The sequence below is a fragment of the Muntiacus reevesi genome, chromosome 1 (assembly GCF_963930625.1).
Source record: "Muntiacus reevesi chromosome 1, mMunRee1.1, whole genome shotgun sequence".
NCBI lineage: Eukaryota > Metazoa > Chordata > Mammalia > Artiodactyla > Cervidae > Muntiacus > Muntiacus reevesi.
Window position 1 is genome coordinate 61,721,291 of NC_089249.1, and position 24,054 is coordinate 61,745,344.

At 57.6% G+C, this 24,054-nt stretch overlaps 1 protein-coding gene across 1 annotated transcript in view; it reads left to right on the plus strand.

Moving 5' to 3' along the window:
• Positions 1-2,822: 2,822 nt before the first annotated feature.
• The window catches only part of TAFA5 (TAFA chemokine like family member 5), a 175,072-nt gene continuing 153,840 nt past the window's right edge, over positions 2,823-24,054 (plus strand). The window contains exon 1 of the mRNA XM_065924380.1: positions 2,823-3,030. Within this exon, the coding sequence (XP_065780452.1) occupies positions 2,919-3,030 (112 nt within the window). The 5' untranslated portion in view covers positions 2,823-2,918. The remainder of the gene's footprint in view (positions 3,031-24,054) is intronic.

Sequence of the window (24,054 nt, forward strand, 5' to 3'; positions counted from 1 at the left end):
ACCAGGGAAGTCCTACCAAGTCTGTTTATTCAGAACCAGCCCCCCACCCCCCCCCTCCGTATCTGATCAGGCTCCTTTCCCTCCCCCCATCACCAGGGTATTCTGACCACCTGGCCTGCCTGGGGCAAGAATCCTGTAGGGTCAGTTTATCCAGAAACCCCCGTAGCCCTGCTGTTTCCTCTCAGTAATTCCCCATCTCCCGACACCCCTCCCTGCTCTGAGCTATAAATGCCCACTCACCACGCTGCATGTAGCAAGGAGCCCCGTCTGCCTCCTCAATGGCAAAATCCTGTCCCACTGGTCCCCATGCATGCTGTGATGGTCCTGAATGAAGTCGGCCTTACCATCTTGAACAAGAGTCCTTGAATTTTTTTTATTTTTTTATCTTTAACATGTCAAACTCCTAATATTGCGGGCACAAAAATCTCGAGGCCTGAGTTGCAGAATGGAGGAGGCTGTTTATCTCCGTGGGCCCCCACCACTGCCTAGGGGCCGTCCCCAACCATCCCGCCATCCCCTACATCCTTTGGCAGGACAGCCCCGATTTATCCGCCCAGGTTCAACACAGACCACATCTCTCTCTGGAACCGTGTTTGTCAAGCAAAGAAAATTACAGTCAGCAAAATTATTGGGTGGGCAACCAGCATTTTAAGAAATGAATTAGGATAGAATTGAACATGTCAGAGAGTGCTGAGGGTATAAGTATTGTTCTGTGAAACTTCCATTTCAAGGGTTTGTGTGTGTGAGTGAGTGTGTGTGTCTTAAGGACAGCACTTTTGAAGACTGCTCTTGTGGAAGCTTTCCTGGGACGCCCTTACTGTAGCCCACAGCCCGGGTTGGGGCAACCTTCCTCTGCGCCAGGCAGCTCTCTCAGCTTCCATCGCTGCACAGGGGACCGTGATGGCTGTTTCCCCAAATCAGCACGCATCTGCAGGGGCCAAGAAGGGCGCGTCTGCCCCCACTTTCCTCCCCCACTCCTCCAGCACCTGGCATCTCGCAGGTGCTCAGCAAACAGACTTTGAAGAAAGGAGTGTCCAGGATGTTCAGAGAGAACACGATGAAATGCAAGGTGCAAGGTTTTTATCCTCTACACCCTTTTAACAGGATGAAAGGCTGAAATCAAAGGAATGAATTGTGAAGGTGGAGATGCAGGCATCCATGGCGGCCCCCTGCATTCCAGTTGAGGGACCCCCTCCCTGGGCTGGGGGCAGAGGAGACACGAGGTGCTGCCCTCCTGTCCCCCGAGTTCTCAGAGGTCTGGGTTCTGTAGCACCTCCCTGCCAGCTAAGGGAGAGGGCAGCTGCAGCTGGGAAGACCCTGAAATGGGAAGTCAGAGGATGTGATTAACCAAGAACAGAAAATTCATGGAGAAACTCAGCCTGGACACAACTGTATTTCAGCACCAGCCTTGTCCAAGCCCCTGGCCCAGGCACCCACGGAGCCGACCTCTGGGACCGGACAGACCACCTGGCCTGGGCCTTCTCCTCTCTGCCTGTTTGGTCCCCCCACAGGGTGTGTGTGGCGTGCATGTGTGTATATGTTGTGTGCGGTGTACGTGTGTGTATGCACGTGTGTGCACACGTGGTGTGCATGTGTGTGTATGCTGTGTGTGCACGTGGGCATGGTCCTGGGAGAGCCGTATCCTCAGGCCCTCACGGCAGGCTCCCTGGTTCCTCGGGGGCCTCCCCAGCCAGGACTCAGGCTGAAGGGGGGACCAGTGACCTTCCACCTCCCTTCCTCCCAGCTGTTCAGTCAGCGCCCGGGCCCTCCAGTGGCTCCTGAGAAAGGGTCTCCGGCTCCACTGGGACCTCGTGGGTGCCCAGCTCCCCTTCCTCATGCAGAACCCAGAAGACCCTCGGAATCAGGAAGGACGGTTCCTGCAGCAGGTCCACAAAGGGGCGGGCAGTCAGCGCTGGGGTGGACAGTGAGTCTGGGCGCTGCAGGGCCAGAGCCTCCCGGGGTGGAAGGACAACCCTGAGGTCACCTGGACTTGCCAGCGTGTCCCGCTGAGGGGACAGCAGAGGGAGGAGTGGGGATGGCCACACTGAACTCAGAGGACGCGCTTGGTCCATCCTCTGGGTTAACACAGGCGGTCAGTCTCCGGAGGAGGAGCTGGAGACCCAGGACTGGGCTCTTGTGAACGGCGGGCACCAAGACGACTCACCAAGGCCAGGGCGGTGGGCAAAAAGGGGGGCTCCTGGGACGTGTGCCCGGCCCCACCTGCGGAAAGGAACGGCCTTCCCGGTGCCGGAACTCAGCTGACTCTGCGCGGGGCCAACGTCGTGCTGTCCGGGGATTCGTGGACACCAACATTCAGCCCCGAGCAGGGATGACAAGGCCCATCTTGGGCAAGGGTCCAAAGACCCCTGTGCTTGGAATGAAGTCCGCCCCCCCTCCCCCGTAAGGTAGGGGACCGAGCACCGCAGGCAGGGGAGGATACGGGCGCCGAGGGCTGGCGGGCCACCCGGCCCGGTCCGCAAACTTTGCGCTGGCCGCCCGTCTTCCCCGCGAGGGGCCCCGGACGCCGGCGCGGCGGGCCGTCTTTGTCGCCATCCAGAGGCGCGGCTCGGGCGCTTCGTCCCCTCCGCCGCCTGCCTCCCCCGCCTGTATCAGGGCCCGCGTTGGGCCCCCGCGGCGCCGGGCACGCGCCTCGGGAGCGCCCCTCGCCTCGTAGCCCGCGCGCCTGGCTCGGGCGCGCAGCGACGCCCAGAGCAGCAGGGCCGGCGTCCCCGGGCGCGGGCGCGGGCTCGGCGCGGGGCGGGCCGGCGCGGGGCGCAGTGGGCCGGAGCCCGGGCGCGGCGGCGGCGGCGGCGGAGGATGGCGCGCGCGGGGCCCGCACGTGGAGGCCGGCGCGGGGGCGCGGGCAGGGCCGGCTGCTGAGACGCGCTGCTGCCCCCCGCGCGGGCGCCGCGGCTTCAATGGCGCCATCGCCCAGGACCGGCAGCCGGCAAGATGCGACCGCCCTGCCCAGCATGTCCTCAACTTTTTGGGCGTTCATGATCCTGGCCAGCCTGCTCATCGCCTACTGCAGTGAGTACCGCGCGGCCCGGGCCCCCACCCGGCCCTCTGGTCCCGGCCCCGGCCCCCGATCCCGGGCCGCGGCTCCGGCGGGGCGCCCCTCGGGCCGCCCGGAGTCCGTGCGGAGTTGCGAGCTCGGGGCGCGCGGTCCCCCGGGTCCCGGCCGGTCCTCCGTTGGGCCAGGAGGACGGGGGTCCGGGACTTCCCGAGGCCGGCGCCGCCGCTGAGCCTCCCTCCCCCGACTCCGGGGCAGGGCCCGGGCGCCAGGCCCCGGGTGGCGCGGCGCGTCCCTACGCGGCGATGCCCGCGGCTGCCCGGCGTACCGCCGCTGCTCCCGGCCCAGGCCCACGATCCGAGCTGAGCCGGCGGCTTCTTGGCCGAGCCGCGCGCTCCGGAGGCGGCGGAGGGTCTGGGGCGGGCGGGTAGCGCTGCCGGGGGTGGCGGTGGAGCGCCCTGCCCGGGGCTTTCCGCGGGCGACACTCGCGCGGGGAACGCGGGGGGACGCGGCGGCCGATTCCGGAGCGGGGCGCCCGGGGCAGAAGCGGGGCTCGGGCTAGGACGCGCGGCTGGAGCTGCTGGTTTGCAGGGAAGCAGGCTCTCCGGCGCTCTCCTAAAAACAGAGAAGTGAGGGGTGGGGTGCCCGCCGCCGCCGGCATTTCGCGGGTAGTGTCCGGGGACCCGAGCCGGGTGACCCCCGTGGGTCTGGCGCGGGGCCGCGGGCTCGGGGCTGGGGTGGCACGGTTTGGTGGGCGCCCGGGGCACAGGCTGGGGGCTGGGGTGCCAGTAACAGGCTGGGGTCTGCCTGGGTGCGTCGGGGTGCGCTGTGTCAGGGGCCCTGGCTGGGCACTGCGTGAATGGGAGGTGGGCGGACACTGAGCCTAAGGACCGGGGTGGGGGTGAGTGGTCAGTGCTCCAGACACGGGTTCGCGGCTGGTCGGGGTGGGTGGGGAGTGGTCAGGTCCGGGCATGTGTTCCCAGCCGGAATGGCGAGGGCCGGGGGTGGGGTGGGTTTCCCCCACCAGCCGCCTGGCACAGGGTCCGGGTCCCTTCCCACCCCAGCAGGAGAAAGGGACGGGCGCTGAGGGACACCTGTCATGGAGAACTGCCATGGGCGCGGGAGGCGATGGAAAAATATGGATTCTTTACAAAAAAAAAAAAAAAGAGAGGCCGGCGGCATACCACGCTCCCCGCCACCACCTCGCAGCCCTCCCTCGGCCTCCTCGCTTCCAGCCCGAGCCTTCGCGCTCTCCAAAATGGGACCGCAGCGGGCCACGGAGACCCTGGGCGCGCGGTGCCGAGTCCTGGGACAGCCCCCGCCTCCAGCCCGGAACCCTGGGGAATCCGTGTTCAGAGCGGGAACGGTGCTGCTGGCCTGAGCCGGGCTGTGCATTTCCCCACAGTTGCCGGCGCGCTGTGGCAGCGGTGGGGAGGGGTCTCCGGCCGGAAGGTTGCTGCCCGGCTGGCACCGCATCCCTGGGCTGCGCCCCAAGGGCCTCTCCCCGTGTGTTCCCGGGCTGGCTGCCTGGAGGCGGAGGGGTCTGGGGCTTGGGGGAGGAGGCCTGTGTCCTATCCCCAGCTCCCTGCGGCCATCTCGGGACCCTGGGGCCGGGTCCCCCAGGCAGGTAGACTCGGGGCTCGAGAGCAGGTGCCATGTGGATGCACTTCCTGGGGGTGGCCGGGGAGGGGGCACACCCACAACCCGCCGTGTTGGGGGGCGATTTGTGTCCCTGTCTGTGACCACCAGCCGCTGTCCCTTGTTGGATCTGGGGACGATATCCCCGTGAGAACGCAGCAATCACAGGCTGACTGGGGAGGCAGCCCTCTGGGTGAGGAAAAGAACAACTGCTAATTGTTAAGTGTGTGACACCTCCGCCCGTGGCTTCAACACTTCTCACCCCGGGTGCACCGGCCAGGGCCCTCCTTTCTCGCCTTCTGCTCCGCGTGCAGCCTCTGCGCACCCGCCCCCACGCCAACACTGCTGGAACCTGAGGGGGACCCTCTCTCTGCCCGTCTTGACACTCACACCTCTGCCAGACGGCCGCCTGCTCCCGGGGGGGGGGGGGTCAGAGTGCACGGCGCCCGCTGCTCAGACACTTGGTGGAACCTGAGGTCCCGTTGGGGCACTCAGGCTGCCTTTCAGAAGCCTCCCGGGCATTCTAGAAACAGCTCTTCTACCAGGATGAGGACATGTGGTAAAAAAAAAAAAAAAAAAAAAAAAAAAATCTTATTATCCAGAATGGCAGAAATCATTAATAGCAGAAGCTTGAGTTCACCACATTTTTATGGTTGTCTCCATGGAATGTGATAATTGACAATAAGATAACGTTTGTGGACACACCCCATTACACCAGAAGGCACTTGGAGAAATTAAAACCTTTCGGTAAAATACAAAGTAGACATATGCGCTTGGAGAAATTAAAACATGGCACTAAAATACAAAATAGACATAATAATAATTGATAGCTTGGAACATCAGTCTTGGAGGAAAAAGAACCCCCCCCCTTCTCTTTTTTAGAATTGATAAAGCAAATAAAATGCAAATGGAACAGTCCCTGGGATTTCATTCTCTTTTCCAGTATATCTGGGATGAAGAAGAATAGTTAGCATCCGTGTTTGTAAATTGTTTTTGTTATCAGTCGGGATTTTTGTTACCCGAAATGTTTTTGTGTTTTGGAGAAGATCTGTCTGTATCATTAATTAGGGAGACCGATAACTCACCATACAGGGTTCAGTTATCCTGCCTGCTCAATCTGTGCATTTTGCTGCAGCACAAAAGGTGTTCACTTCCTGGCACGGCTGAAAGAAAACTGGAATATTTCCTGGCCTGGTTTTCAGTTAGGGGTGCTCTGCTGCTCTTGGCCCCTGAGAGCCTGGCTTTTTGCAGCCTGCTGAGCTTCGGTTTAAGGACACGGGCTCCACCCTCCGGCTGGAGGAGGACCTGCAGTCTGCCAATTAGCCTAGTTGCTATAGTGACACAGCCTTGCCATTTTCTCCTGTTGGGAAGAACTGCCAGGAGAAGCAGAAAGGGGAACGGGCCCTCGATGGCTTTCTTTCAAGATGCGTACTCCGTGTCTGTGTACATTCCTGTCACGGCAGGACTGGGCGCTCGGCAAAGAGGCGTCCTGGGGAGGTGAAGCGCTTGGATGAGACCCTGAAACTCTCCTCCTCCCTGGTCAGGGAGACCTCTATCCTTGCGGCTTGGAAAGCGCTGGCCTAGGTCCTCTTCCCCTTAGCGTATCCAGAGCCAAGAGGTCTGTCTGGACTCGGTTCTTGGCTAGAGTGGGACAGCTCTGGCCAAACCAGAGTGGTTTGCTTGTATGCTGCGCTCATCCTAAGACCTCAGAGATGCCGTCTCTCGTGCCAGCTTGCAGCATTTGTGGCTCAGTCAGTAAGTCGTGTCTGACTCTGCGACCCCGCAGACTATAACACACCATGCTCCTCTCCTCCACTGTCTCCCGGAGTTTGCTCAGATTCGTGTCCGTTGAGTCGGTGATGCTATCTAGCCATCTCACCCTCTGCTGCCGTCTTCTTTTGCCTTCAGTCTTTCCCATCATCAGAGTCTTTCCCAGTGAGTCAGCTGGTCGCATCAGGCTGTAATAGCAATGAGAGGGGTGGGGAGAATGTGAGCCAGAGGCTGCGTTAGGACCCTAAGCCTTGACTTGGTATTCGTGTGTAGCATTTAGTCCGAGGGTGAGGAAGGCTGTGCTTTCATGTAGACTGTGAGTCCCCTGTTTGCACAGGCGTGATGGCCAGCCATTCCTAGCTTGTAGATGTTGGGAGGAAAGTCTGTATTTTAAAGTACAAGGGAGCAGGGTGGTAGAGGCAGTGTGACTCTGGTTTTGACTTTTGTTTTTTTTTTTCTGAATAAATCTCATCAGGATTGAATGGTAGCTTCAAGTTAAATCTCACGTCATGGTTCTCACACAACTACGAGAAGAAACTGCAAACAACTTCTGAATTGTTGTTGATCCATTAGAATACTAACCAAGCGTAGGCTCTCTGGTGCTGCATTTTCTTTACAAATAGAATTTATTGCATATTTAGGAGAGATTAGGCCACTTTCCTGCTGTTCACATTTTATTTCTGGGGTTTTCCAAGAGGTAAAATTGAAAGTACTGGAAACTTAATGAAGTGATGCCATTGAGAAGTTTATTTCTTGTCTTTTTGGTTTTTTTCCTCCTCGGAGTTTTTAATTTGTTGAATTTCTGGCAGGAGAAGATGTGCCCCGTGTGTTTCTTTCAACCACGCAGAGATAGGTTACCTGTTGGTGGGTTGTGTGTTAGTGGAACTCCATGCCCAAGGATGGGCGTGGGGAGGGCCGGGGTTGCCCCCGCAAGCCAGCCGGGCAGATGGGTGCTCCCCACCTTTCCCCTCGCTCCCCCAGCCCCCTAGACGTGGCCAGGAGGGGCCGCACCCTGCAGGACTGCCCGATGGCCTCCCACCCCTCGCAGCGAGTCGGGGTCAGCAACGCAGGAAGGAGGCCACGTGCCACTGCCGGCCGAGCCTCGGGCACCAGGAGTCCGGGCTGGCCCGTGCCCTGGGATTCCTCGCTCCGGACCTGCCCCTCAACATTGCCGGAGGGATACATGGCGATCAGCCTCGGTGGCATGAAGTATTTTCAGGTGACTTTTATGGGCGTAATTATGGGAAATGTTATGATAATGCGGCACTAGAAAAGGGAAGAAAAGCAAAACATTAAAACCCCCGTTTCTTTATGTAGCTCCGCAGCTGCGCTGATTTAGAAGGGCTCGCTTTTGCATTAAAGCGGTGGCGCTCTGGAGTTAATGACCTCCACCGCACGCCACCTGTCACCCAGAGCCCTGGGTGCCGGCCGAGCGGCGGGGGGGAGAGTGGCTGACGAGGGGGCCGTGGGGCAGGTTCCCGTGTGCCTGGGGGCAGCCACGGGGCCTGCGGGCCGTGTCTGTTTGGAGGACTGTGGCCTGGGCTGGCTCCCGGGGCCGAGAGTGCCTGGGGGGCGGGGTTCCGTCTGTCCCTGCAGCCTGTCACGCCATCCGTAGGTCCCCCCCCTGGAGCTGGGCCAGCACTGCTCGGCCTGGCCCAGGGTGCCCACAGCGCCTGGGAAGCCTCCAGCGGCCGCCTGCTCCTCCCTCCAGGCGCCCCTCGGCGCGGGTTCCAGGTCCGGGCCCTGCAGGGGCGCTGACGGAAGCTCCCAGCAGGCGGCACACACCATCTCTGTGACCCGGCTTCCCGCAAACGTCCTGGCCTCTGGCAGTGGATCTGGGCAGCCAGCCCCATCCCTCCTTCACCCCGTGAACGTGGTGGAGGGCACCTGCAGGCTTTGGAGCGCTTCCTTATCCGTGACAGCAGCTGGCAGGAGTCGGGCGTGGAGTCGCTTTTGTCTCCACCGAGGCCGGCAGGACTCCTCCAGCTCCCTGGGGCCTCGCCGCGTCCTAGGCATGGGCCTGGGTCTGATGGGATGGCGTTGCCGTGGTGAGATGGCCCCGGGGATTCCGCAGTCCTCTCGCCGTGTTCCTGCCTCTTGGTCCCGGGTCCCACTGTGGGGTCAGCCTCCGCCCCAGAGGGCTGGCCTCAGAGGGACTCCACCCGGGGACCCGGCTGTCTTTCCAAGCGTGTTAAAGGAAGCAGGAGGGGTGCAGAGCCAGCCCCCATATCTCTGCCTCTATGCGTTCGTGGAGTTGGCGAGCGTGTGGACGCAGCGACCGGCGAGACGGTGGCCTCCTGGGCTCGCGTCCCGGGGGCGCCGGGCGGCCCGCACCACGTCAAGGCAGCTGAGGAAGGGGCACCCGGTGGGCCGGGCACCCCGTTCTGGGTCCTTGCCCGGCCTCTCTCAGGTCACAGCCCGCCCCAGCCGCTCGGCCCCAGGCTCTGACCCTGAATCCGCTTCCATCCCTGGAGCCTTCCCTGGCCCTGCCCGTCTCCACCAGGGCCCCTGTGTTGAGGACAACCTCCGGCTCTGACCCTGCGCCCAGCTTCCTGGAAGTCCTTCTCCAAAACACCCCTTGCCATCCCCCAGGTCTGTTTGCAGGACCGTCAGCGGAGTCCCCCCTGCACACATCAGCGCCATTCTCGGAGGACCACTGCCTCCAGGCTGGCCGCCGGGAGCGCCCCCGCGGCCCCCCTTAGAATGGAGCCGCACCCTCCACTCCTCCCTGCGAACATCACTCCGGGCCCCTGACCGTCGCCCTGACCTTTCCTGCCCAGGGAGGTCCTCTGCGCCCCTCTGTCCTAGGCTGGCAGAGTCCTTCTGGGGCCTGCGCCCTGGGCTCCCTCCGTGGGAACGTGTGTGAGCTCATTCTCTCCTTCACACCTGGTCTCACGGGAATGTTCTGCTGCCCGCGGGGCCCCTCCCGCGGTAACTGCCCGCTCTGCTGTCGCGAGTGCAAGGCAGGAACCTGGAGTTGGACTGGTCTCCGGAACACCCCCGGACCCCAGTGTCGGAGACCTCCTCCTGCAGGAAGCCTCCCCTGAGAACGCCACCTCCTTGCGTGTCCACGTGCTCCGTGTCCACCCAGATGCCGGCTGTCAAGGCTCTACCCCAGCCCCACCCCCGTGTCACGGGCACGGTCGGCCTCTCCAGGGTGGGGTGCTCAGCACAGCATCTCTGGTTTACCGACGGCTGCGTAATGGCTTTCCCGGAGAACAGGCAGAATGGAGTCCCTGCAGAGGCAGTGTGGGGGACCAGGGCCCCGCACGTCTCAGGACACCCCGTCGTCCAGGTGGGTCCCATCTGCCCATCTTGGCATCTCGAATGTCCAGCAAGAGAGGCTGGTTCACGCGGTGGGGCAGGTGCCCCCGGGGTCCTTGCTGACGGCCTGTGATGGGCGGCTTTCTCCTGAGCTCACTTGGGAGAGTCCATCTGACATTGCAGAAAGTTGCACCAGCCTTACGCGCATCTCTGAGCTCCCTTGTTACTAAAATCCACTGATGACAGGGTGATGGCCTGTCTTCCAGGCCTGGCTGACTTGACCGTGAGCAGGTCGACTGGAGCTGGGCCAGGTCCGGAGTCTCCTGCCCTGAGGTACCTGGGTGACGTGGGGCGGAAGGGCGTTGCCGGTTCTCCAGGACCTGACTCACATCTGACTCTGCTTAGCGTTGAGGAAGGTGGTTTCAGAGCACACCCACGGCCTGAAGCCTTGGGTCTGGGGGGGACCTGGGCCGTTCTCCGGAGGCCTTTCCTGTGAGGATGCTGCAGAGTTGAAATGCTGATGCGTCTGCGCCACCCTGGATGCCACTGGACGCAGGTGAGCGGCCTCTCTCCGGCTCTGTCTCTAAATTATGTTTCTCTGTAGCAGCTCCATTACCTGGTAGCACTTCCCCGGATATACTAAATGCCATTAATGGGTTGATAGGGCTCGTGTTAATTAATTGATGCTAATTTATGGTCCTCGCGGCTGCGCCGGTGGCTGGAGCAGGCTGACTGCGGAGCCAGGCTGGGTCTGCCCCGAGTTTCCCTGCGTCCGTCGCGTCCTGCGCACGCAGGGGGCTCTGGGGCCCTGACGGGGTGCCATGCAGGGAGGCAGAGGCTGGCCTGGGCACCCAGAACCTCTGAAACCCTCTCGCAGGCTTAGGCCTCCCGACACCAAGGTCCCAGCCACATGACAACCCCCGTGCCTCTTTACAGAGACTCCGACCGAATCGAGATTAGTGTTCCGTGGTCAACAGAAATGCATCTGCTGGCGGCCGTCGGTGTTCGGTCTGTCTTAGCTCAGTGTTCATCGTAAGGTTCCGGGATGAAATGGCGGCAGCTTCTAGAAGCAGGGGCAGCAGGAGCCCATGCGGGGTGGTGGGGTGGCGGCCGGCTGCCTCCAGCTCTAAAGCCCGGAGCGTGTGGGGGGATGCACATGGCTTCATCGGATGCCGTCGTCATAGAGATCTGCAAGGCACTCTAGTTGCCATCACCGTCTCAGGTGGTCAGAGGGTTTCTGTCTGTGGCACACTGGGAAGTGGGCAGGACACCCAGAAACCTCTGTCCCCTCGGCATGTCAGCCCTGTCTCCTGGCCATGAGCCTGCCCGCGGGGCCGGGACCCTGAGAGAACAGCCTGCACACCACAGGCACGTCCCTCGTGATCACGGCCCCGGTTTGGCCCCTCAGACCTGATTCCCTGTGTGCTCCCCCTGTTTTCTTGGGGCCAGTGAAGGGGCAGGCGCTTCTGAGAAACAGAGAAGCCTGATTCCGCTCTGCTGAGCAGACGGGACAGACCGGAGTGTCCTGGATGGATTCTCCGGGGCCTACACAGTTCCCTGGGGCGGGCCAGGCCACCTGTGACAGTGGACGCTCCATGCAGCCTCGTCCCCTGCCAGCTCTGGGAGGACCCAGCTCTGGCTTTGGGTGACCAGGGCCTTCGCCAGTCAGATTATCATCGGAGTGGCTGAAGCTTCAGCACATCCTCTCCTGGGATCAGACAGACACCACGTGGGAGGGTCAGGAGCTGGCCCGGCCCTGCAGGGCCTCGTGGGCTTGGACTCAGGGTCCTCGGGGCCCGTGTTTGCCGAGCGTGGCCACGTGTGAGCAGGCCCAGGCCTCGTTCCTGTGACCTGGGCTGGTCTGGAAGGTGGGGGCGCATGCACTTACAGCAGCAGACAGGAGCTGCCCGGAGGCGGGGGCTCTGGGCCCACCGGCTCCTCGCCGTGTGCGCTCCGCGATTACCCTGGGCTGCGACCGCTCTGGCAGGACCTGGGCTTCCCCGTGGTCATGCTGTCCTTGTTGCTGGGCCAGGGCCTGCAAAGAGCAGCTGCTGCAGGTGACTTGCCTGGGCTGACCCCGCGGTCAGCGGTTCACACGTGTGTATGAACAAGGCTCCGATGCGAACGTGGCTGACAGGGGCGGGCGGGGTGGACCTGGGGTGGCCCACCTGCTTTGACCCTGACCTGGAAGACTGGCTCCGGCAGGTATCCTTACCTGCGTGGGGAAAGGGCCTTTAGCAACTTTTTAATCCAACGAAGTTCCGGGAGGAGACAGGTCGTCCAGGCCCCGGGGCCCTCGTGGCCGACGCCTCGTCTTTCTGCCCGCCTGTAACCCCAGTGGAGGCCTCGTTTGCCCCTGGACTCTCCCCTCTGCGGCGCCTCTCACCCCTGCCCCATCCAGACCCCCACATGGAAGCCTGCCCCCAGGGTCCCGCAGGAAGCCCCCAGCCTTCCCCAAGCCTGGCAGACTCCAGCTCACGGGGCTTTGGTGACCGAGGCCGGACCTGCCGCACAGAGGGATGCGTTTCGTCACCCCAGGGCTTGTCCACGCGGTGGGCCTGCCCAGTTCCCACGGGCCGTCCTGGGAGAGGTGGGCACCGCCCTCCTGTGCCGCTCAGCTTCCGTCCCGGTGGATGGACGGACCGCCAGGCGCCCAGCAGACAGTGTCCACTTGCCCCTGGGTCTACCTGGCAACCTTCCCAGCTCGATACTTGGTTTCATCTTAGAGGAGAGTGGGACTCAGGGAAGTCAGGGGGTGCACCCAGGGTTCCAGTGAGGGTAGGTGGCTACAGGGCAGGACCTTCTTCTGGGGCCCCCAGCCTGGCTCCAAGGGGCCTGGGAGGCTTGGAGAGGGGATTGGTGATGCGGGGGAGATCGGGGGATGCGGGGGAGGGGAGCATGGTCACAGCGGGGGCTCCCAAATGGGATCTCAGAGGTCCATTGCGGGGGTCCCTCCAACAGGCCCGCTGGGGCCAAGGGCGTGCGCCAGGGAAACTTCGGGTGCTTGCGTGCCTTGCAGACTTCCTGCCCCAAGCCTCCCGTGAGCTCGCTGGGCAGGACAGTTAGGAGCGCCGTGCCCCACTGTGGGCATCTCTGCTTGTAGTTGGGACACACATTTGCCTTTGGAGTTGAACCAGTTGCATCTAGAATGCCCCAGTGCTCAGGAACCCACACGAAAGTCCGTAGCCCTCCCGGGAAGGACATTTCTTGAGCTGCTGCTGGGTGTCAGACAGATGCCGGTCACTTCTTGTGCTTCGTGACATCCAGTCCTTCCAGTGGGAGATGGGCAATGTGGCTTCCTTTTTATAGAAGAAAAAAGTGAGGCTCTCAGAGGCCTCCCAGTCTTCCTGCCGTGGGCAGAGGCTGGGAGGTGAACCTGGGTCCGGGACTCCTCAGGCTTCCCAGGTGGCGCTAGTGGTAAAGAACCTGCCTGCCAGTGCAGGAGACATAAGAGATGTGGGTTTGATCCCTGGGTCTGGGAGATTCCCCTGGAGAAGGAAATGGCCACCCACTGCAGTCTTCTTGCCTGGAGAATCCCGTGGACGGAGGAGCCTGGGGGGCTGCAGTCCATGGGGTTGCACAGTTGGACACGACTGATGCAACTTAGCACGCACACACCCAGGACTCCTCGGCTCTGGGTCTCGCTGGTGACCTCTGAGACAGCTGCTGCCCCCCGAGGTGTGGGATCAGGCGGTCACCAGCTGCCTGACCAGGGCCACACCATGCCTGCGGTTCTGTCTGGGGCCTGAGAGCCGGTGTTTCCCCAAAGGCAGCCTAGCAGCCTTGGCGTCTGGCACCACGTCGGCAGAACCGTCAGCCTCAGCATCTCTGGTGCAGACCATTGCCTCTCCTGGTGGGTCAGGGTCTCTGAGACCATCCTCAGGTTCAGAAAAGCTGTGACAGTCGTGGGGATGGTTTGTTAGAGTGAAAGGGCCCAGATTAAATCGGCAGGAGGGACAGGTCCACAGAGACATGGTCTCCAGGAGAGACCAGGGTGGCACAGATGGGACTCAGTTCCCCAGCGAGGACGTGGGACCGCCTGGGGTGTCACCAAGTGGGGACTCACCTGAGCCCTGGGGCCTGAGTGGTTGCTGGGGCCCACTTGATGGGCAGGCACCAATCCCCTCGATCCTAACCAGGAGAAAGAGGAAATACGACCTGCGAGGCGGTGGAGAAAAAGGAACCCTCTTACACTGTGGGTGGGAATGCAAGCTGATGCAACCTCTGTGGAGAACGCTATGGAGATTCCTTGAAAAACTAGGAACAAAACCACCATGCGACGTGCAATCCCACTGCTGGGCATGTGCCCTGAGGAAACCAGAGCTGAAAAAGTCACCTGTACCCCGATGCTCATCACAGCACTAATTGCAACAGCTAGGACGTGGAGACAGCCTAGATGTCCATCAGCAGATGAATGGGTAAGAAATACACTCAACAGCGTGTTACTCAGCCATAAAAAGGAACACATTTGACTCAGTTCTAGTGGGGTGGAAGAACCTAGAGCCTATTATTCAGAATGAAGTCAAAAAGAGAAAGACAAATACCATATACTAATGCATATCTGTGGATTCTAGAAAGATGGTACCAGTGATCCCATGTGCAGGGAATAAAAGGAGACACAGACATGAGAACCGCCTTTTGGACTCGGTGGGAGAAGGAGAGGGTTTGATGATTTGAGAAAATAGCCTTAAAACTTATACATTACCATATGTAACATGGATCGCCAGTGGGAGTTGATGAATGACGCAGAGAACGTACAGTCAGTGCTCTGTGACAGCCTGGAGGTGGGGGGATTCAGGAGGGAGGGGAACGTGGATGCCTGCGGCCGATTCATGTCGACGTATGGCAAAAGCCATCACAGTGTTGTAAAGTAGCTTTCCTCCAGTTAAAATTATTAACTAAAAAGTATGAACTGACCAATTGCCAGTAACGAAATTGAATCAGTAATTTTAAAAAATCCCAACAAAATTCCAGACCAGATGGCTTCCCAGGCAAATTCTACCAAATGTTTGGAGAGGAGTTAATACCTGTCCCTCTAAAGTTATTCCAAAAGTGTGCACAGGAAGGAATATTTAACAAACTCATTCTATAAAGCTAGCATCACCGTGATATCAAAACCAGACAAAGATATCACACAAAAAATTTACAAACCAATATAATTAATGTACATAGACATAAAAATCCTCAACAAAATCCTAGCAAACCGACTTTAGTGATACATTAAAAGGATCATACATCGTGGTCAAGCGGAGTTTACTTACTTCTCAATATCTGCAAATGAATGCAGATATATCATATTAACAAATTGAAGAATAAAAGCTATATGGTCATCTCAATAGATGCAGATAACTTTTGGTAAGAGGGTTCCCTTTTCTCCACACCCTCTCCAGCATTTATTGCTTGTAGACTTTTGGATAGCAGCCATCCTGACTGGCGTGTAATGGTACCTCATTGTGGTTTTGATTTGCATTTCTCTGATAATGAGTGATGTTGAGCATCTTTTCATGTGTTTGTTAGCCATCTGTATGTCTTCTTTGAAGAAATGGGCTGGTGCGCTGGGAAGACACAGAGGGATGGGATGGGGAGGGAGGCGGGAGGGGGGATCGGGATGGGGAATACATGTAAATCCATGGCTGATTCATGTCAATGTATGGCAAAAACCATTACAATATTGTAAAGTAATTAGCCTCCAACTAATAAAAATAAATGGAAAAAAAACTTTTGGTAAAACTTAACATCTTTTTATGATTAAAAAAAAATACTCTCCAGAAAGTGGGCATAAAGGGAACCTACTTCAACATAATAAAGGCCATATATGACAGACATATAGTTCACATCATACTCAATGGCAAAAAGCTAACAGCGTTTGCTCTGAGATCAAGAACAAGACAAGGATGTCCACTCTCAGCACCTTTATTCAACACAGGTTTGGAAGTTCTAGCCATGGCAAATCAGAGAAGAAAAAGAAATAAAAGGAATCCACATTGGAAAAGAGGTTAAACTGTCGTGGTTTGCACACAACATGCTACTGTTCATAGAATATTCTAAAGATGCTGCAAGAAAACGTCTAGAACTTATCAATGAATTTGTTAAAGTTGCAGGATACAAAGTTAATATACAGGAATCTGTTGCATCTCTATACACTAACAATGAAATACTGGAAAAAAATTAAGGAAGAAATCCCATTTGTCATTGTAGCAAAAAGAATAAAATATCTAGGACTAAACCTACCTAAGGAGGCAAAAGACTTGTGCTCAGAAAACTAGGAGATATGATGAAAGACGCTGAAGATGACACAAACAGATGGAACGATATATCACATTCTTGGATTGGAAGAATCAATATTGTTAAGATGACTGTACTACTCAAGACAATCTGCAGATTCAGCGCAATCCCTATCAAAGTGCAATGGCAGTTTTCACAGAACTAGAGCAAGTAATTTTAAAATTTGTATGGAAATACAAAAGACCCTGAATAGCCAAAACGAGAAAGAAGAACGTCACCAGTCCTGACTTCAGACTATACTGTAAAGCTACAGTTATCAAAACAGCATGGCTTTAGCACAAAAAACAGTTGCACAGATCAGTGGAATGAGATAGAAAGCACAGAAATAAACCCACACACTTATGGGCAATTCAGTTCAGTTCAGTTCAGTTGCTCAGTCATGTCCGACTCTTTGCCACCACCTGAACCGCAGCACGCCAGGCTTCCCTCTCCATCACCAACTCCTGGAGTTTATCCAAGCTCATGTCCATCAAGTCGGTGATGCTATCCAACCATCTCATCCTCTGTCATCCCATTCTCCTCCCGCCTTCGGTCTTTCCCAGCATCAGGGGACTTTTTCATTGAGTCAGTTCTTCACATCAGGTTGCCAAAGTATTGGAGCTTCAGCTTCAGCATCAGTCCTTCCAGTGAATATTCAGGACTGATTTCCTTTAGGATGGACTGATTGGATCTCCTTGCAGTCCAAGGAACTCCCAAGAGTCTTCTCCAACACCACAGTTCAAAACCATCAATTCTTCTTCACTCAGATTTCTTTATGGTCCAACTCTCACATCCATACATAACTACTGGAAAAACCAAACTTTGACTAGACAGACCTTTGTTGGCAAAATAATGTCTTTGCTTTTTAATATGCTGTCTAGTTTGGTCATAGCTTTTCTTTCAGGGAGCAAGCGTCTTTTAATTTCATGGCTGCAGTAACCATCTGCAGTGATTTTGGAGCCCCCCCAAAATAAAGTCTGTCACTGTTTCCATTGTTTCACCATATATTTGTCACGAAGTGATGGGACCAGATGCCATGAACACAGTTTTCTGAATGTTGAGTTTTAACCCAACTTTTTCACTCTCCTCTTTCACTTTCATCAAGAGGCTCTTTAGTTCTTCACTTTCTGCCGTAAGGGTGGTGTCATCTGCGTATCTGAGGTTATTGATATTTCTCCCAGCAATCTTGATTCCAGCTTGTGCTTCACTCAGTCTGGCATTTTGCATGGTGTACTCTGCATATAAGTTAAATAAAGCAAGTTATATACTCCTTTCCCAATTTGGAGCCAGTCTGTTCTTTCATGTTCAGTTCTAACTGTTACTTCTTGACCTGCATAGAGATTTCTCAGGAGGCAGGTAAGGTGGTCTGGTATACCTATCTCTTGAATAATTTTCCAGTTTGTTATAATCTACACTGTCAAAGGCTTTGGCATAGTCAATAAAGCAGAAATAGATGTTTTTCTGGAACTCTTTTGCTGTTTCAGTGATCCAGCGGATGTTGGCAATTTGATCTCTGGTTCCTCTGCCTTTTCTAAACCCAGCTTGAACATCTGGAAGCTCATGGTTAACGTATCGTTGAAGCCTGGCTTGGAGAATTTTGAGCATTACTTTGCTAGCATGTGAGATGAGTGCAATCGTGTGGTAGTTTGAGCATTCTTTGGCATTGCCCTTCTTTGGGATTGGAATGAAAACTGACCTTTTCCAGTCCTGTGACCACTTCTGAGATTTCCAGATATGCTGGCATTTGAGTGCAGCACTTTCAGAGCATCATCTTTTAGGATTTGAAATAGTTCAACTGGAATTCCATCACCTCTGTTAGCTTTGTTCATAGTGATGCTTCCTAAGGCCCACTTGACTTTGCATTCCAGGATGTCTGGCTCTAGGTGAGTGATCACACCATTGTGGTTATTGGGGTCATGAAGATCTTTCTTGTACAGTTCTTCTGTGTATCCTTGCCACCTCTTCTTAATATCTTCTGCTTCTGTTAGGTCCATACCATTTCTGTCCTTTATTGAGCCCATCTTTGCATGAAATTTTCCCTTGGTATCTCTGATTTTCTTGAAGAGATCTCTAGTCTTTCCCATTCTATTATTTTCCTCTATTTGCACTGATCACTAAGGAAGGCTTTCTTATCTCTCCTTGTTATTCTTTGGAACTCTGCATTCAAATGGGTATATCTTTCCTTTTCTCCATTGCCTTTAGCTTCTCTTCTTTTCTCAGCTATTTGTAAGGCCTCCTCAGACAGCTATTTTGCCTTTTTGCATTTCTTTCTCTTGGGGTTGATCTTGATCTCTGCCTCCTGTACAATGTCAGGAACCTCCGTCCATAGTTCATCAGGCTCTCTGTTTATCAGATATCATCGTTTGAATCTATCGGTCACTTCCACTGTATAATTGTAAGGGATTTGATTTAGGTCATACCTGAATGGTCTAGTGGTTTTCTCTACTTTCTTCAATTTCAGTCTGAATTTGGTAATAAGGAGTTCATGATCTGAGCCACAGTCAGCTCCCAGTCTTGTTTTTGCTAACTGAATAGAGCTTCTCCATCTCTGACTGCAAAGAATATAATCAATCTGATTTCAGTGTTGACCATCAGGTGATGTCCATGTGTAGAGTCTTCTCTTGTGTTGTTGGAAGAGGGTATTTGCTATGACCAGTGCGTTCTCTTGGCAGAACTCTATTAGCCTTTGCCCTGCTTCATTCTGTACTCCGAGGCCAAATTTGCCTGTTACTCCAGGTGTTTCTTGACTTCCTACTTTTGCATTCCAGTCCCCTATATTGAAAAGGACATCTGTTTTGGGTGTTAGTTCTAGAAAGTCTTGTAGGTCTTCATAGAACCGTTCAACTTCAGCTTCTTCAGTGTTACTGGTCGGGGCATAGACTTGGATTACCGTGATATTGAATGGTCTGCCTTGGAAACGAACAGAGATCGCTAATCATCAGGGAAATGCAAATAAAATCAGAGTGAGATACCCCCTCTTACGTGTCAGTGTGGTTATCACCAGACAGAGCACAAATAAGAAATGTTAGTGTGGACGTGGAGAAAAGGGAGCCCTTCTACACTGTTGGTGGGGATGAAAATCAGTGCAGCTACTGTGGAAAAGAGCATGGAGTTTCCTCAGAAGACTAAAAGTGGAACTACCATAAGACTCAAAAATCCTACTCCTGGGTATATATCCGAAAAAAAGCCCCAAAACCCACTAATTTAAAAAGACATATTCACCCCAGTGTTCATAGCAGCATTATTTGCAGTTGTCAAGATATGGAAGCAGTTAACAGTTGAATGAATAAAGATGTGGCACATACATATACACAGTGGAATAGTACTCAGCCATAAAGAAGAATGAAGTGATGCCATTTGCAGCGACATGGATACGTTTGGAGGGTACTGTGTTCAGTGAAATGTAAGACTGAGAAAGACAAACACTGTATGATATGACTTTTATTTGAAATCTAAAAAATACAACCAGTGAATGTAACAAAAAGGCAGACTCAGAGATACAGAGAAGAAGCCGGTGGTTGTCAGTGAGGAGAGGGAAGGAGCGAGGGCAGGATCGGGGGAGGGAAGAGGGAGTCCAAACCGCCCGGCGTGCGAGAGGCTGGAGGCTGTGTCCTACAACATGGACCAAGCAAATAAAACCTCGGTCCTCAGGGGCCGTCCTCCCCTACGTGAGCACGGGCGCGCTGCCGTCTGTCGTGGGGTGACACCCAGCACTTTCGGGGGGTCCCGGAGCCTGCATTCACTGGGAGCCGGAGGTTGCAGCGTCTTGGGAACTGGGAGCAGCCGGAGCTGGCCAGCGGGCAGCCTCGGGGCGCGCTGGGCGTGGTGCTCCCCGGGCCCGTCACCCCAGGAGCTTTGGTTTTGTGCCCGGTGCAGGCTTGGCGTCTCTGGCTCCTGCCCTGGCTTAACTGGCTGGGGGCTCAGGCTTCAGGAGGTGGTGCCGTCCAGGGTCCAGCCCTCCTGGGCGCCTTTAGGCCCAAGGGGCCTGTCGTTCCTGGGGAGACAGGTGGCGAAGCCCCGCGGGCCGTCCTGCTGGAAGATGGCTCGATCCAGCCGCACCCGGGTCTGCAGAGAAACTTCATCAGTGTGAATTTCACAGCACGCGCTTCCTGAGGCCGAGTCACGCTCAGTGCTGCCCCCGGGATGGCAAGAACTCTGCCCTTCCAGCTCACTTGCTAGGCCCGCTGGACCCCTGGAGCTCTGAGTGCCGACCGTGAGGCGGGCTCGTGCAGACCCTGAGTGGGTGTCGTGGGGTCTCGGGACGGCCCCTGCTGTGCGGGTGCCAGGGGCTGGTTTGCTGGGGGTGCAGGACGGGGAGCTGGCTCTGAGTGCCTCCTCCACCACCCCCCGTGGTGGCCGCCGTCGGGTCTGCCCCAGCTGGGGGCTCCCCTAAGTCCTTAGATGCTGCGTGGCTCGGGGAAGGGAGAGGTGTGCCCACTGGGCGTCCCCAGGCCGCAGCTGGTGATGGAAGGGGCGGGTCCCCCGGGCCCAGCGTGGCTGGCGGGCTGCAAGGAGCTGACCCAGGGTGGTGGGCGCAGTGCAGGCTGGACGTGGGGAAGGTGGCCGGGGCCCGCCCGCGCACACGCCCGCACCCACACCCGTGTGGTCCAGGCGGCAAGGTGACCCCGCCTTCCCTCTACTCCTTCTCCCTGTGACGGCCGCCCCAGTGGGAAATCGTCCCCTGCTCTGCTCCCGGAGACAGGTGGTCATTTCAGAGGAGGTGACCTTAACAGAGACCTGCAGGGAAATAGCGAAGTCTGAGATGAGGACAGTGTCAGAACGCAGATGGTTTGTAGAGTGTGTGTATGTGTATGCGTCTGTGTGTCTGTGTGTCTCTGTGTGTGTCTGTGTCACTGTCTCTGTGTGTGTGTGTCTGTCTGTCTGTCTGTGTGTATGTCTGTGTGCACAGGCGCAAGCGTGGGTCCTAACACAGCCCCTCTCCACGTGCCCTTCTTCCCTCCAGTGGGTCCCCGGGGCCCAGCACCTGCTCACCTTCCTCTCCTGACCCGGGACCGGAGGCTTCCCCAGCCCAGAGGTCAGCCTGGGGACTCAGCAGGGAGGCCGAGGAGCCTGAGACCCTGACCCGGAGCCGAGTCCGTGCCGTGGCTTGTCCCGGGCCCTGGCCGAGTCGGCCTCTGTGGTCTCTGCGCTGCCTCTCCCCGGGCCCACACGTGTCTCGGCATGGTGCCCCTTAGTCCTGTCGGGGCTCACTGTGTGGACAACCTCATCTGTCTGCCGACCTCTGGCCCGGGGATGCTGGGGGCCGTTGGGAGGGAGGCTTGGTCTGGGTGGGCCTGATGTGGACAAGGGCTCAGAGTTGCCTGCCATGGGTGGGGCAGGACGGAGGGAAGACCCGGCCCGCCTTCCCTTTCATGAGGCGCACGGCTCCAGGGGGATTGCGCCCCTTCTGGGATGCACCTTGTTGACCTGAGGTTACAGCTGACCTCAGGGACTTTCCCGCGCCCCGGGCAAGGAACCCCATGTGGAGCAAGTCACGGGCATCTGTGTGCACAGGCTCCAGACGGAGTGAACACATGCTCCTCTGGACTTCCAAATTGCAAAGTTTTCATCTCAATTAATGCAGCAATAAGCTCGGAAAGGTGGCACTCGGCATTAGAAAATTAAATGACACCTTCTTGGCATCTCACGTTGGTGAGAAGGCCAACTGATTATTTTTATATTACAATCCCCAGGCATTGTCAGATTGATTAATAAATTCGCTGAAAACCCGTTGCCTCTTAATAAATTTAATTCGGGCTGTTGGGGATAACTTTGCTGTGACCTCTTGAGTGTGGGCTCTCTGGGTGCTGACAGTGGGAGCGTGAGCCTGCCTGGCAACCATCTGTCACCCTGTAGGAGTGCACGGGAGTCTGTTGCATCAGCCCCGGCTCCACGGACGTGGCCCAGGTCTCAGGGGCTCTTTGGATCTCCCTGGGTGACTTCCAGGCTGGGCAGAGCTGGAGCCTGCAGGGCCGGGTGACTCCTCCCAGCTGAGACTCACCGGCCCATGCAAGGGGAGACCCTGAAGTTGAGCCCAGAGCTCAGCCCTGAGCTTTCTGGCAGACAAGACAAAAGGGGAAAATCCATTGGGTTTAGGGCTCTGAGTGTCCATTAGGGACTCAGCTCAGAAGGTTGAGATGACACCAACAGGGCTGCCAACTGCCAGCCATCACACTGGCTGTTCCAGCATCCCGGTGACTCACCCTTCAGCCTCTAGAGCTGGGTGAGGTGGGCAGTGTTACTCCCAGTCTTAGGCCAAAACCAGAGAGGCCCAAAGAGGGGCCTATCACGGGGCAGAGTGGACGTGACCCCAAGAGAGGGGTCGGGCCCTCCCAGGCCGGGGAGCCGCAGGGCAGACCTGCTCTGGGTTGGTGAGACTCCAGCACGGGGGCCGCGCTGGGATGGACCCCCCAGACTGCAGCTTCCGGTGCTGCCAGGGCCCTGCCTGACCCTTCCCGGGCCATCACCACCCCACCCTCTGGCACCTGGGCCTCAGGCCGGATGCCCTCAGCTTCCCCCACCCGTTCTCTGGGCCTTTGGGCTCCTTCTTCCCAGGGGTCAAACTGGTCAAGGTCGCTGTTGCAGTTGCCAACCACTAGGTCTTCCGAGGCCTCGCGGTGCCAGGGCTCGGCACATCGGCCCCTCCCCAGCCCCTCCCCACTCCCCATGGGCGCCCCTGCCCGTGTGCAGCCAGCCTTGTTCTTCCGGGCTGGCCTCTCTGTCGTCCGTCTTGGGAGCACTGCCCACCCCTGCAAGCCCCACCTTGCGGCCTGGCGGGGAAATGCGTTGGGGCCACCCGAGGGCTCCGCCAGCCTGTGGACAGGCGTGCGTCCTCTGGGGGCTGAGCGCAGAGACCCCTCCCTGCCCAGGGCAGCCAGGCGGCTGACCTCCCGCGTCCAGCCTCCCGCCCCAGGCCCACCTCCAGGCCTGCCCCCCGCACCCCCCGCCGCGTCCCCAGCAATCTCGGCTGGCTCCCCAGGTGAGGTGGGCGAGGTGGGCCGCCGTCAGCGCTGCGTGTGCCGCCTGAGGACTGATGAGACCAGATGGCGCTGGGCCCCGGGTGGGGGTGCGGAGTCGGTTGTACGTTTAAGTTGATCAGAGTCGGGTGGCACGGTGTGTGCTGGTGGAGATGAGGAACCTTCTACGCACGTTCGAGCGGCCCTTCCGGACCCCTTCCTGGTGACGGGCTCACAGCTCTCGGGTCGCTTCGTGCGGGCTGTGCCCGGGCCCCTGTCCCCAAGACCTCGGGGCCTCCTGGGTTGGGTGTCCTTTAAGCTGGCAGAGTACCGAGTGCGGGCGTCACCGCCGTGGGTGACCTTCAGGATGGAGGCCATGCGGAGCCGGCAGGCCTTTCCCGGCCGGGCCTGGGGCCCCGGGGATGGCTGTCTCCGTAGTGACGTGCCGACCGCCTGTGGAGCTTCTCTGTGCGCGGGTGTTGTCCTGTTTTGGGGCCGTGTCCCTGGCCGGGGGGCTTTGAGCTCGGGCAGTGCAGATGTTCAGTCAAAGAGGGAGGGGGGCCCCCCACCAGAGGCCAGAGCTTTATCTGGGGGGCGGTGGCTGCAGCCCGGCCAGGCCCCCCGGGTCCCCCACCCCCTGCGTCCCAGCAGCGCGCATGGCCCCAGGGATGGTGTGCTGGGGCACGCGCGTGTGTCAGACCCTGCTGGGGGGGTCGCGGGGGCCCTGGGAAGTGTGTGCTCCTCATCCAGGCCTGCTCCGCGGCAAGCGGGCCTCCCTCCTGCTCTGGCTGCTCTGACGGCCTTTTAAAATGTTCCCTTGTCTTACTTTTTATTGAGGTGAAACTCACATAACAGACCTAACTGCTTTCCATGCACGTTTCGTTGGCATTCCGCGTGTCCTGCCACCGCCGTCGCCATGACCTCCAACGCCCCAGGAGGAAACCCCGGGCACTCTAAGCAGGCACTCCTGTCTCCCCCTCTGCCCACCCCGGGAACCCCCAGACTCACAGCTTGGTGACGCAAAGCCCGAGAGAACCTCGGTTCCTCAGTTGGAGGCTCACAATCAGGGAAACCAAGACCTTGGCGTTGACCCGGCTGCCCAGACACGCGGACCGTGGAGGGATGCGGGGCACGGTTGTGCTGGGGGCG